The sequence below is a fragment of the Ictalurus furcatus genome, chromosome 22, assembly GCF_023375685.1.
Source record: "Ictalurus furcatus strain D&B chromosome 22, Billie_1.0, whole genome shotgun sequence".
Classification (NCBI taxonomy): Eukaryota; Metazoa; Chordata; class Actinopteri; order Siluriformes; family Ictaluridae; genus Ictalurus; species Ictalurus furcatus.
The window spans coordinates 8,871,145-8,882,946 of record NC_071276.1 but is presented as its reverse complement, the minus strand read 5'-3'; the positions used below and the strand labels follow the sequence as shown (position 1 = coordinate 8,882,946).

At 40.5% G+C, this 11,802-nt stretch overlaps 1 protein-coding gene across 1 annotated transcript; it reads left to right on the top strand.

Moving 5' to 3' along the window:
• The first annotated feature begins 5,617 nt into the window (after positions 1 to 5,617).
• Positions 5,618 to 8,982, top strand: LOC128598965 (nucleus accumbens-associated protein 2). Its single transcript, XM_053610222.1, has 5 exons — positions 5,618 to 6,931; positions 7,031 to 7,207; positions 7,328 to 7,433; positions 7,659 to 7,756; positions 8,312 to 8,982. The coding sequence occupies exons 1-5, from the start codon at positions 6,079 to 6,081 to the stop codon at positions 8,842 to 8,844; spliced, it is 1,767 nt and encodes a 588-aa protein (XP_053466197.1). The 5' UTR covers positions 5,618 to 6,078; the 3' UTR covers positions 8,845 to 8,982.
• The last annotated feature ends 2,820 nt before the right edge of the window (positions 8,983 to 11,802 follow it).

The window sequence follows — 11,802 nt, the reverse complement described above, 5'->3', positions numbered from 1 at the left end:
TTTTAATTTAAGCAATTTATGTATTTTACACCATGCATAATTATTAGGCAAGTCAGTATTATGATCTGATCGTTATTTCTATGCATATGACCCAACGCTTAACCATATAAACCTGAATGCTAACAGGGTATAATTTATTTTCAGGAGAAGTTAAATTATTTAATAAGGGAGGGTGTGACTTAAGGTGATTAACACCCTATATAAGTTGTGCATAATTATTAGGCAGCTTCTCTAATTCAGGAAAATTGGCCAAAAAGAGATTTAACTTACTGAAACTTCAAAAAATGTAAAATGCCTATCAGAGCATGTAGAAAACTGAAGATTGCAAAATTATCGAGGCGTGACAGTCAAGCGCTTTGTTATGGATACTCAACAGGCTCGCGGGGGAAAAAAAAAACAAAAACGTGTGGAGACGAAAAGGCATTAGTTGACTGCAAATGACTTAAGAAGAATAAAAACGTGAGATTACCCAGAACCCATTAATCTCCAGTGCCACAATATTACAGAACTGAAACCTTCTGAAAAGTTTCCAGAAATACAAGGTGTCAAGTGCTCAGAGAGATGGCTAAGGCTAAAACATGACCACCATTGAACAAGACTCACAAGCTGAAGTATCATGACTGGGCCAAGAAATACCTGAACACCAATTTCTCAAAGGTTTTATGGACAGATGAAATGAGAGTGACTCTAGGTGGACCAGATGGGAAGGCCCATGGGTGGATCACTAAATGGCACAGAGAACCAGTTTGAGTGAGGCACCAGTGAGGTGGAGGAGGGGTACTGCTGTGGGCTGGTATCATTAATAATGAGTTAGTTGGACCTTTTCAGGTTAAAGATGGACTGAAATTCAGCTCCCAAACCTACTGGCAGTTTGTAAAAGATACTTTCTTCAAGAAGTGGTACTGGAAGGAGTCAGCAACATTCAAGGAGGCCATGATCTTTATGCAGGAAAATGCTCCATTGCATGTATCAAGGTACAAAACCCATTTCCATAAAAGTTGAGATATTCTCTAAAATGCAATAAAAACAAAAAGGTGTGATTTGTTAATTCTCTTGAATAAATAAACATTTATTTAACTGACAAAGTACTAAGAAAAGATTTGCAGTATTTTCACTGATCAACTTACTTGTATTTTGTTAATATAAACAAAATTAGAATTCAATGCCTGCAACATACTAAAAAAATTGTTGGGACAGAGGCATGTTTACCACTGTATTATATCATTGTTCCTTTTAATTACACTTTTTAATTGTTTAAGAACTAATACTAATTGTTACAGTTTTGCAAATGGAATATTTGCCCATTCTTGCTTGATACAAGACTTCAGCTACTCAGCAGTCCTTGGTTGCCATTGTCTGATTCTCCTCTTTATGATGTGACATACATTTTCAATAGAAGACAGATCTGGACTGCTGGCAGGCCAGTCAAGCACATGCACTCTGTGTCTACAAAGCCATAGTGTTATAGCACATGCAGAATGAGGCCTGGCATTGTCCTGCTAAAATAACCATGGGCTTCCTGGGAAAAGACGTTGCCTTGATGGCAGCATATGTCTCTCTAAAATCCTAGTGTATGGTTCCGTGTCAATGGTACCTTCACACATATGCAAGTGACCCATGCCGTGGGCACTGATGCACCCCCTTATCATCACAGATGCTGGCTTTTGCACCTTTTGCTGATAATGGTTGGTCTTTTTCATCTTTGGCACAGAGAACTCGACGTCCATATTTCCCAAAAACAAGCTGAAACGTGGACTCATCTGACCACAGCACATGTTTCCACTGGCTTTCAGTCCATCTGAGATGAGCTCGGGCCCAGAGAACTCGGCAGCGTTTCTGCATAGAGTTTATATGTGGTTTCCTTGTTGCATAATAGAGTTTCAGGTTTCATTTCTTGATGCAGCAGCGGACAGTGTTAAGTGACAACAGTTTTCTGAAATACTCCCGAGCCCATGTGGTTATATTTATCACAGTAGCATGATGATTTCTCAGGCAATGCCTCCTGAGGGCTCAAAGGTCATTCGCACATTCAACAGTGGTTTCCGGCCTTGACCTTTACCCAATGAGATTTCTCCGGATACCCTGAATCTTTTCATAGTATTCTGCACTGTAGACCCATCCTCACTTGACTTAAATTCTATTGAGATCTTCTGAGCCATTTTCAAGCATGAGATTTACAGTGAGGGAAGACAATTCACCTCTTTGAACAGCATTTGGGAGGCTGTGGTGGCTACCTCAGCTAAAACAGATCATGAAAAGATAAAGAAACTGACAGATTCAATGTATGCAATGGCTCATGGAGGTTATTGAAAATAATGTTCATCACTGAACATGTTCATCTCTGAATAGTTTTGAATAGTTTCTTAATTGTTAAATGTTATTTTATGTTCATTATTTATTAAATAATATTTTAAGACTGAAGAATAAACAGGTAAGTGAAAAAAGTGTTTGAAATTTAGTTACCTATTAATTGTGCACGCTTATAATTTTCTCTGAGAAAGACTAATCTAATTTTTTCTTTGTTAAACATTCTATTTCTATGTGAAATAAACATTTAGGTCAACTGAGATGTCTGTATTTGTTCACCAATAAAAGTAATTTCGGAAATACCATTTGCCTTATAATTATGCACACCGTGTATATCTGTGTGTGTATGGTGGATCAGAGGAAAAATGGAGAATGTTATTTTAAAATATACAGTGGTGCTTGAATGATTGAAAGTTTGAAGTAGAATTTTCTACATTTCTGCATAAATATGACCCAAAACATCATCAGATTTTCCAGTCCTAAAAGTAGATAAAGAGAACCCATTTATACAAATGAGACAAAAATATTATACATGGTCATTTATTTATTATATCTGGTGTGGCCCTCTTGTGCAGCAATAACTGCATCTAAACGTTTCCGGTAACTGTTGATCAGTCCTACACATCGGCTTGGAGGAATTTTAGCCCGTTCCTCAGTACAGAACAGCTTCAACTCTGGGATGTTGGTGGGTTTCCTCATTGAACTGCTTGCTTCCACAACACTTCAATTGGATTAAGGTCAGGACTTTAACTTGGCCATTCCAAAATATTAACTTTATTCTTCTTTAACCATTCTTTGGTAGAATGAAATGTGTACTTAGGGTCCTTATCTTGTGATTGTCATGGACAGATGTCTTGACATTTTCCTTTAGAATGTGTTTTCCTTTCTCCAAACATAACACTTCTCGTTTAAACAACAAAGTTCTATTTGGGTCTCATCCATCTAAAAAAAAATTCCAACAGCCTTTTGGCTTGTCCATGTGATCTTTAGCAAACTGCAGTGGCTTTCTCCTTGCAAACCTGTCATGCACACCACTGGCTAATTAGCATTAGCCTATGTGAGAGAGGCCTTTAGTTGCTTAGAATTACCCTGGGTTCATTTGTGAAGATGAAAGGTCATTTGTGCTCCTCACGGACTATTACACGTGGGGAGGGTAACAATGGTTTTGAATTTCCTCCATATGTACACAATCTGTCTGACTGTGCATTGCTGGAGTCCAAACTCTTTAGAGATGGTTTTGTAACCTTTTCCAGCCTGATGAGCATAAACAACTCTTTTTCTGAGGTCCTCAGAAATCTCCTTTGTTCATGCCATGATACACTTTATAAGATCAAACTTTGATAAATCCCTGTTCTTTAAATAAAACAGGGGGCTCACTCACACCTGATTGTCATCTCAATGATTGAAAACACCGGATTCTAATTTCATCTTCAAATCAAATGCTAATCCTAGAGGTTCATATACTTTTGCCACTCACAAATATGTAATATTGGATCATTTTCCTTAATAAATACATGACCACGTCTAATATTTTTGTCTCATTTGTTTAATTGGGTTCTCTTTGTCTACTTTTAGGACTTGTGTGAAAATCTGATGATTTTAGGTCATATGTACGCAATAATATAGAAAATTCTAAAGGGTTCACAAACTTTGAAGCGCCACTGTAGCTAAAGTCTTCAACAAAAGTCAATAGATTTGTTTTGAGGTCCCTTTAAAAAATGCTGTCTCTAAAATAATCTAAAAACTCACAAAATCAAATGAGAGAATCGCTAAATTGGAAAAAAAAAAAAAAAGAGCAAACATTGCTTCCTATTTCCTCCAGGAGGCAGTATGGAGGCACCGCTTTCCCATCTACAGCTCAGACTGCAGTCTCTTTTCACTAGGGACATCATACGTGTAACCATGCAGTCTCTCTTTTTCTAGCATCCTGCCTGTCAGCTTAATAGCTGTTGATATCGGCACTCTCTCTTCAAGAACAAGTAGATGGTTGTGTTCAGCACTCTGGGATAACCTAAATCACTAAATCATTGATGCAGAGATTTGCCCTAAAGTGAGAATTATTGATTCATAATAATTAAAAAAAAAAAAAAAAAGTTTGATGACTGTCTTTGCGCTCACTTCTATGAGTGAAACATGCAGAAAGTAACATTTAGAATGAAGTGAATATACAGTATATAAAGGAAATTGTCCAGCTTATGTTGAAACATGGTAAGATTTGGTCTGATTTGGAGTGGGAGGGGGTTGTGACACAGTTTCACAGTTTTTCAGAAGACCAGACAGTCAGGTGAGCTCAGCTCTTGCTGCACTTACAAGGGCATATGTCTGACAGACATCATTGATATAAAGCTTTCCCTCTAATATTAGACACGCAGCCAGCATGTTCCTGACGTTTTTATGTTTCTCTTAAATAGTGCTGACTCATGCTCCATTGGCGTCTTAGCCTTAAAAGGCAGTGAGTCAAAGGCAGGGCTTCAGAACCCCCCCCCCTCCCTCCCTCCACTTTCACATCTACTGTGCTGAGTGATGCTGCTTTACCACCCTAGTGCTGCTCCATATAGTCTGCCTCACACTGCAGTGGTTCAGCTTTCCGTTTCACGAATAATGACAATTTCACAGTCTTAACACTTTGTCAAAAAGCCTGCTCTTTGTCATTTTTAGGTAGAGACATGAAGGCAGAAGCAGTTTGGAGGCTGAGTCTGCACCTGCTTTGCGTTTTTATCCCCTCATCTGGCTCTTATCGGAGGAGTATCTGTCTGATGCCGTGTTGGCACATCTGATTGGGTATGCAGACTCTGTACTGAGCATGCCAGCCTGTGACAGGGACTGCATTGCAGCGCTGCTCGCCTGGCACGCTCCATTTGTCTGCCTTTAATGTAAATAATCGGAGGTGGGATGGGGAGGGGGGCTCCTGATGGATTATGTGACTGCGCCTGTTTCAGTCTCGGAGGATGACATGAGACGAATTCTCCCATTTCTACCCTCTTTCCCATCTCTTGATTGCTCTAATAAAAGTAAGCAATTGCTCTGGCTTTGCCCAGCTTTTTGTCTCTATAGCACATGCACGAGTTATACTCTGCAGGGCAATTATCTGCATCAGCCTCATTCTCTCTCTCCTTGTTCTCTTTTGCTCTCTCTCTCCCTCACTCTCCATGTGTCCTTAAATGACTTTCTCTCAGTCTCCCTCCCTCCCCCTCTCTCCCCCGTCTCTGTGTCTGTGCCTATAGCCTCTCTCTCCCGCTCTGTGACATACAGTAGATGGTGCATCGATTGCACACAGACGCTCGCTTTCCCTCTTGCTAGGAAGTCCTGTGTAGAGAGGCGAGGATGGATTGAGACACACATCTCTCTCTCTCTCTCTCTTTCTTTCCTGCTCTCCTTCATTCTGCTGAGCTAATGTGAGGAGCCAGTCTGCCTTCTCTATCCCTTCTCGGAGGATTCTGCTCTAGAGGTCAGGTAGTGGGATGGTGGGACAGGGAGGGAGGGTAGGGCTGGTGGGTCAGTTTGCAGCTTTCTCTGAATACTTCTCACAAGCTAATTCAGAGTTACTAAACATATAGTCTGTGCTAGTGCTAGAGGAGAGAGTGTGGCATTTAGTAGGGGAGTTGCTGTGCAGTATTTTTCCTCCAGGTTTCTATTTCCTTTTGGTTGTCCTCTGGGATACGAAAGAGCCAGGATCACAGCAAGTTCTTACTTTTAGGAATAAGGTCAAATCCTGTTTTTTTTGTTCTGGAACTTTTTCTGTTTTTCCAGTGTATTGATATTCTGTGTGGAATGTCCTTTTGCAGATGCCCACTGGGAATTCTGTGGAGATCTGAAGCTGGCGCAATGTCTCAGCTCCTGCACATGGAGATTCCCAACTTTGGCAGTGCAGTGCTGGACAGCCTGAATGAGCAGAGGCTGTTGGGCCAGCACTGTGACGTGGCCATTATGGTGAATGGGCAGGCCTTTAAGGCCCACCGTGCCGTGCTGGCCGCCAGCAGCCTTTATTTCCGTGACCTCTTCAGTGACAGCAGCCAGACTCTGTTTGAACTGCCCTCTTCGGTGGCCCCGTCCTGTTTCCAGCAGATTCTGTCTTTCTGTTACACCGGCAGGATGACAGTGACAGCCAGTGATCAGCTCATGGTCATGTACACAGCCGGTTACCTGCAGATCCAGAACATTGTAGAGCGTGGGATGGATTTGATGTTCAAGGCCAATGCTCCATTCTGTGACTCGCAGACATCTGCCACAGACGATCCTCCCAGCCCAAACAACAACAACGCCTCACTGTTGCTAGGCGACCGGCCTACGGCTGTCTGTAAAATTAAAGAGGAGAAGCTGGAGACCCCTGTGTGTACTCAGAGCGGCGAGCTCAAGCAAACCGAGGATGATGCCAAGGGACTCAGGAGTAGATCTTTGAGGGGGAGTACACTTTTCTACACCACTGGTGCTGGAAACGGGACGCTGAGTGTAGTTCACCCGTATGAGCACTCATCAAGAGATCACTCAAGCCCCGGAGCCTCCAGCCTGCCCACCACGGACAGCCCCACTTCCCATCAGAACGAGGAAGAAGACTTTGAAGATGACTCATATGACAACCTTACCAGTGGGAAGATCTATGGTGTCTCGGCGAGTCTCTATGGCAGTAAATGTCAGAATGGACGAAATCTTAAAATACACTTGGCTGAACATTTAGGATTGAAGGCCTTTTGATTCTATGTGTTTGTCTCTCCTCTCCTCCTAGTGCATGAGAAGATGGAGGTGTCCTCCCTGCCTCCATCCCTGGAGAGCCGCTTCTGCACGTTGCTCGGAGGGGACAGAGAAGCTCTTCCTGCTGGACTTATCAGTCAGATCGGCTACCGCTGCCACCCTGCACTCTACACAGAGGGAGATCCAGGCGAGAGGCTGGAGCTGATTGCAGGTAAGGCCTTGGCTCTGCAATTCTATCCCATTTCAGAAAAAGCTTATCAGCTGACTGAGTAGGATAGCATGCTTAGAGAGTTGAAATCTCATTGTTTCTTTGTTGTTGGGGTTGTGAAAGGATCTGGTGTGTTCATGACACGTGGGCAGCTGATGAATTGCCACTTGTGTGCTGGGGTCAAGCACAAAGTCCTTCTCCGACGCCTGCTTGCTGCTTTTTTTGACAGGTCTGTAGAGTGTCACCGTTATGTATACCTTGTTTTTTGACATGTATACCTTTTGGTTTTATCAAATAAATGCTTTTAAAATACCTAAGATAGGACCTATCAGAATATCAGCAATATCTGCAATATAGATTTTCAAAGAATCAGTGATGTATGTGATAAACATGGCTGTTAGTGAAATGTGCAGTGTGTGCCCCTCTGTGGCTGACTGTGGTATGACAACTGCAGGAACACACTGGCAGACAGCTGTGGGACAGGCATCCGCTCCTCCAATTGTGATCCCAATCGCAAACCTCTGGACAGCCGCATACTCAACACAGTCAAACGTGAGTCTTCTTTAGTTCCTCATGTATGTGACTATGTTTAGTTTGTATTGTCAGTATCGCTTAATAGAACTCTTTTCCAATGTGTCCCATGTGTAAATAGTGGTTAAAATTGTTCACATAGGGCACGTTAAGTCCACTGTAAACTGTATTGGATGATTCACATTTTAAATGTGCAGTTTGAAAAGTTTTAAAGTGTTTCTAAACCTATAAGTATCATAGCATTTCAGAGCCTAAATAAAACTGATTCTTGAGCTAAACTGCAATCTTGTCATGAAGTGGAAATGGGGATGTTTATTAACCCGCCCCCGTCCCCCTCCCCCCAGACAGGGTTACTCAGCTCTGCCTTTAATAGGCAAACTTGTAGGCATAGATACTGTATTTTGAATAAAGCTGAAAGGGACATTTGGGTGAAGAGGAAGGCTTCTGTCTATTTTATTAGCAATTTCACTTCAGGCAGCAGAGGACTCTAAAAATAACAAACTGCTCCAGCTATTTCAGCTGGTTAATATTCATAAGAATTCTCCTGTTTGAATTTTTTCTGTCTCCTCTTTGAAGTTTACTGTCAGAACTTCGCCCCAAACTTCAAGGAGAGTGAGATGAATGTGATCGCCGCAGACATGTGTACCAACGCACGCCGGGTTCGTAAGCGCTGGCTGCCCAAGATCAAGTCTATGCTGCCCGAGGCTATTGAGGTGTACAGGGGCTCTGTGGTGTTAGGCCAGGTAGACGGAGTCACCCAGCCCAGTCCTTCCTTCCTGTTTGAGTCCGATTTCAAACACCTGGCCCAGGCAAACCTAACTCTGGAGCAGCATCTCTATGGTGACTGCAGAGAGACACTAAGAAATCACTTCCCAGGAGTCGTTATAGAGGAGAGAGCTATCACAGAGACGAACAAGGCTGAAGTGCTGCGATCACGCTCTGTGGACAATCCAGAAGATGTGGCTCCGAGGCATCTGGAGAACTCAGAGAGAGAAGGGACAGTCCTCGCCATTAACCCGGCCAGTAAGAGAGTTGACGGGGACAGTAGCAGCCCCAAAAGCCAACCAGAGGAACACAGTGAAGAGCAGGCACTGGTAGAAGACCAGTGAGTTCTCCTTTTCCACACCATTCTAACCTCATCTATTCTTCAAACAAGGAGTGCTATCACTAATTATATGGCTTCATGCCACTTAAATAACATGTCAAAATGTGCACGATGGACATTGACATGCAATGAATATATCAGAGAACTTCAATGACAAATACAGCATTTTGCAAAAAGCTGTAAGTGCTAATGCAGTAATTTATCATAAGTAATACTCTCTCTTACATGCACACATACAAACATACACACACATATGCATATACACACACATATATACATTAATACATGCGAACATCCGACTGAGTGGATTGTTATGCATGTGATGCTCAGCATTTTACTGACTACTTCCCTCTGAATGACCTTTACAATACAAATGGACAACTGGTTCATGTTCATGGACCACTGCATGGCAAGAAAAAAAGCTGAACCTGTTCATTAACACAACATACATTGCTTCAGATATCAAAGCTATACTGTTGGTTTTGGACTATAACAGGAGGAGAGCATAAAGATACTTTATTTAAAAAAAAAAAACAGCTGACTGTGGGACTGCTGACTTGAACACAGAGTAGGAAGCAGAACAGAGAACATCAGTTCTCTGGAGAGAGAAATGCTGGACTCTCACTTTCTCCTCCCATGCTCTTTTTTCCTCTTTATTCGCTTGGGCTCAAGCTGCTGTATTGTACATGCTTGCCTGATTTTTGCATATCAGCTGGTCTGGAAAATTGAATTACTGGTGGATTTTGAAGTGAAATAAAGGAAAGTATTATTTTGAGGGAAATATTGGAACTGCTTCTTCATATATTACACATGGGGACTGTAATCATGAAATTTTACCTTGCTGACTAAACACCTAATCAACATTTATGTGTGCACCCATTTTCAGGCCTTCTTTGTCATCCTTATAGATATTATGTTGACTCCATCTCTGGGCTCCCTACTGGTAAGTTTGTTTCCTTAACTCTTGATCTGTAATGAGAGAAATAGCTTGCTTCTAAAAATGTCTGCAATTATTTATTATCAAAACCATTATGTCAAAACCAAGTGAATAATCTTCTACTTATGTAAATATATGTAAAGCAAATTAATATTGGTGCATATTATCACCTTAGATATCTCAGTAGTAAACAAGTAGGTTTACGGTGTGAGGCACTAGTTTCCTGTTTGCCAATAATCTGCTCATTTGGGTCCTTCAGCTTCTCAATGAGGATCTTATGCGGCAGGTTTATTGGACTAGCAGGCAAATCAAAATCACGAATGGCTCGACACTGCCTGCAGTTTTTCAGGTGCTCATTTTCCAGCCGAAAGAAATTCCAGATTGAACGCCTGCAGAATAAAAATTAAATTAAATTAAATTAAATTAAATTAAATTAAATTAAATAGGTTGATTTTCTCAGAAACAATATTTAAAAGTAAATGGATTTTAAAAACATTAATTTTCAAAACACAAGTGTCAAGTTACTGCAATGGTGGGATTCGCCTGAGCAACTTCAAGAATCAATACATTTTTATTGCCTTACTGTAATGTAAATCTAACCTGAGGACCTCCAGTGGAGCCAGTATGGCACTAACAGTAACAACAGCAGCTGAATCCTTCATCTGAGCCAAGAGGATATTAATAGCCCAGGAGATCCGCAGTAGCACATCTGCTAACATGGCTGCATAGTAATACACCTAAAAAGTCACATAAAAAATAAACGAAATATGTTGAAGTTGAAAGAAAATTAACATCAAAAGACAAAGATGCATGACTAAATGTTCAACTATGATTAGATTTAATATGATTAAATTATCAATGTGGAATGTCCATTTAAATTCTAATTTTAGCCCAGCTAGACTTCTATATATAATAACATATCTTGAAGTATTGGGTGTATCAAATTACACTGCATCTGCACAGTACATCTCAATATTCTCTGTGAACATTTAAAAATATAGCACAGTGTTGTTGATTATGAGGGCACATATATTTGTGTATTATACCTCTCGGGAGTAAAGTAGCTCCTCTTTTAGAAGTCCATTTCCTTGTAGCAGTCCCCAGTCCATCCTTAGGTCCCAGCTCACGGTCACTATTACACTTATGCAGGTAGACATGGCCCACAGATACATATACACATACACACTCTCCTCCATGGCTGGATCAGACTTTTCTAAAGGACATAGATCATTGTGATTCTATCAAATCTACATATTTTGGTATATATCTGTTCCTCCCAAGTAATATAGCTCAGAAAGAAGACTGATTTTCTAAATGCTTATTCCAACAGGTGTAATAAATAAATAAATAAATAAATAAATAAATAAATAAATAAATAAATTCCAACTGTCAAGTTGATATAATACATGACAGATATGTGCTGTGATAAGGTTGTTATTACACTTTCTCATGTTAGAACATCACAACAAATAAGCACAGTGTAATGCTGATGAGTGACACATACACATACAAATCTTATAAGCAGAAATATGAAACTCACTTTACTTAAACACTATAGTGCTCAGCCTGATTTCTCTAATTAACCTAACCTACTGTATGTTACATCACCAGTGTGTGACTATGACATGCACTAAAATACACTGATACAACTACAAACCCTGTTGTCATAATGTTCTAACATAAGTCATCCTGGAAAGTGTCATAATCTTATGTAAAATAAAAATTAGCAAGCAAATAAACAAACATAAATAAAAAAAAAAAATTTCTTAACTCTGGTGTTACATCAACATTTTTAAAATGTACATAGGCAGGGTAAATAGTAAGTGTCTTGAAATAATGCAATATATATGTTAATGTAGGTTTAGGCCAGTTATGTCATGAAGGTACACTATATAGCACTATAAGTATTGTAGACACCAGACCAAGGATTGTGGACACCAGACCAGTCATATGTGCTTTTTGAATGTCAATATTTAGTTCCCTTTGCTTTTATAATAACCTCCCTCCTGTTATAATAACCTCCAT

Excerpts from the sequence above, each read along its gene's own strand:
- LOC128598965 (XM_053610222.1), top strand. The coding sequence starts at position 6,079 with ATGTCCTTTTGCAGATGCCCACTGGGAATTCTGTGGAGATCTGAAGCT. Across the intron at positions 7,208-7,327 it reads GAGGCTGGAGCTGATTGCAG|GATCTGGTGTGTTCATGACA; the intron begins GTAAGGCCTTGG and ends GGGTTGTGAAAG. Across the intron at positions 7,757-8,311 it reads CATACTCAACACAGTCAAAC|TTTACTGTCAGAACTTCGCC; the intron begins GTGAGTCTTCTT and ends TCCTCTTTGAAG.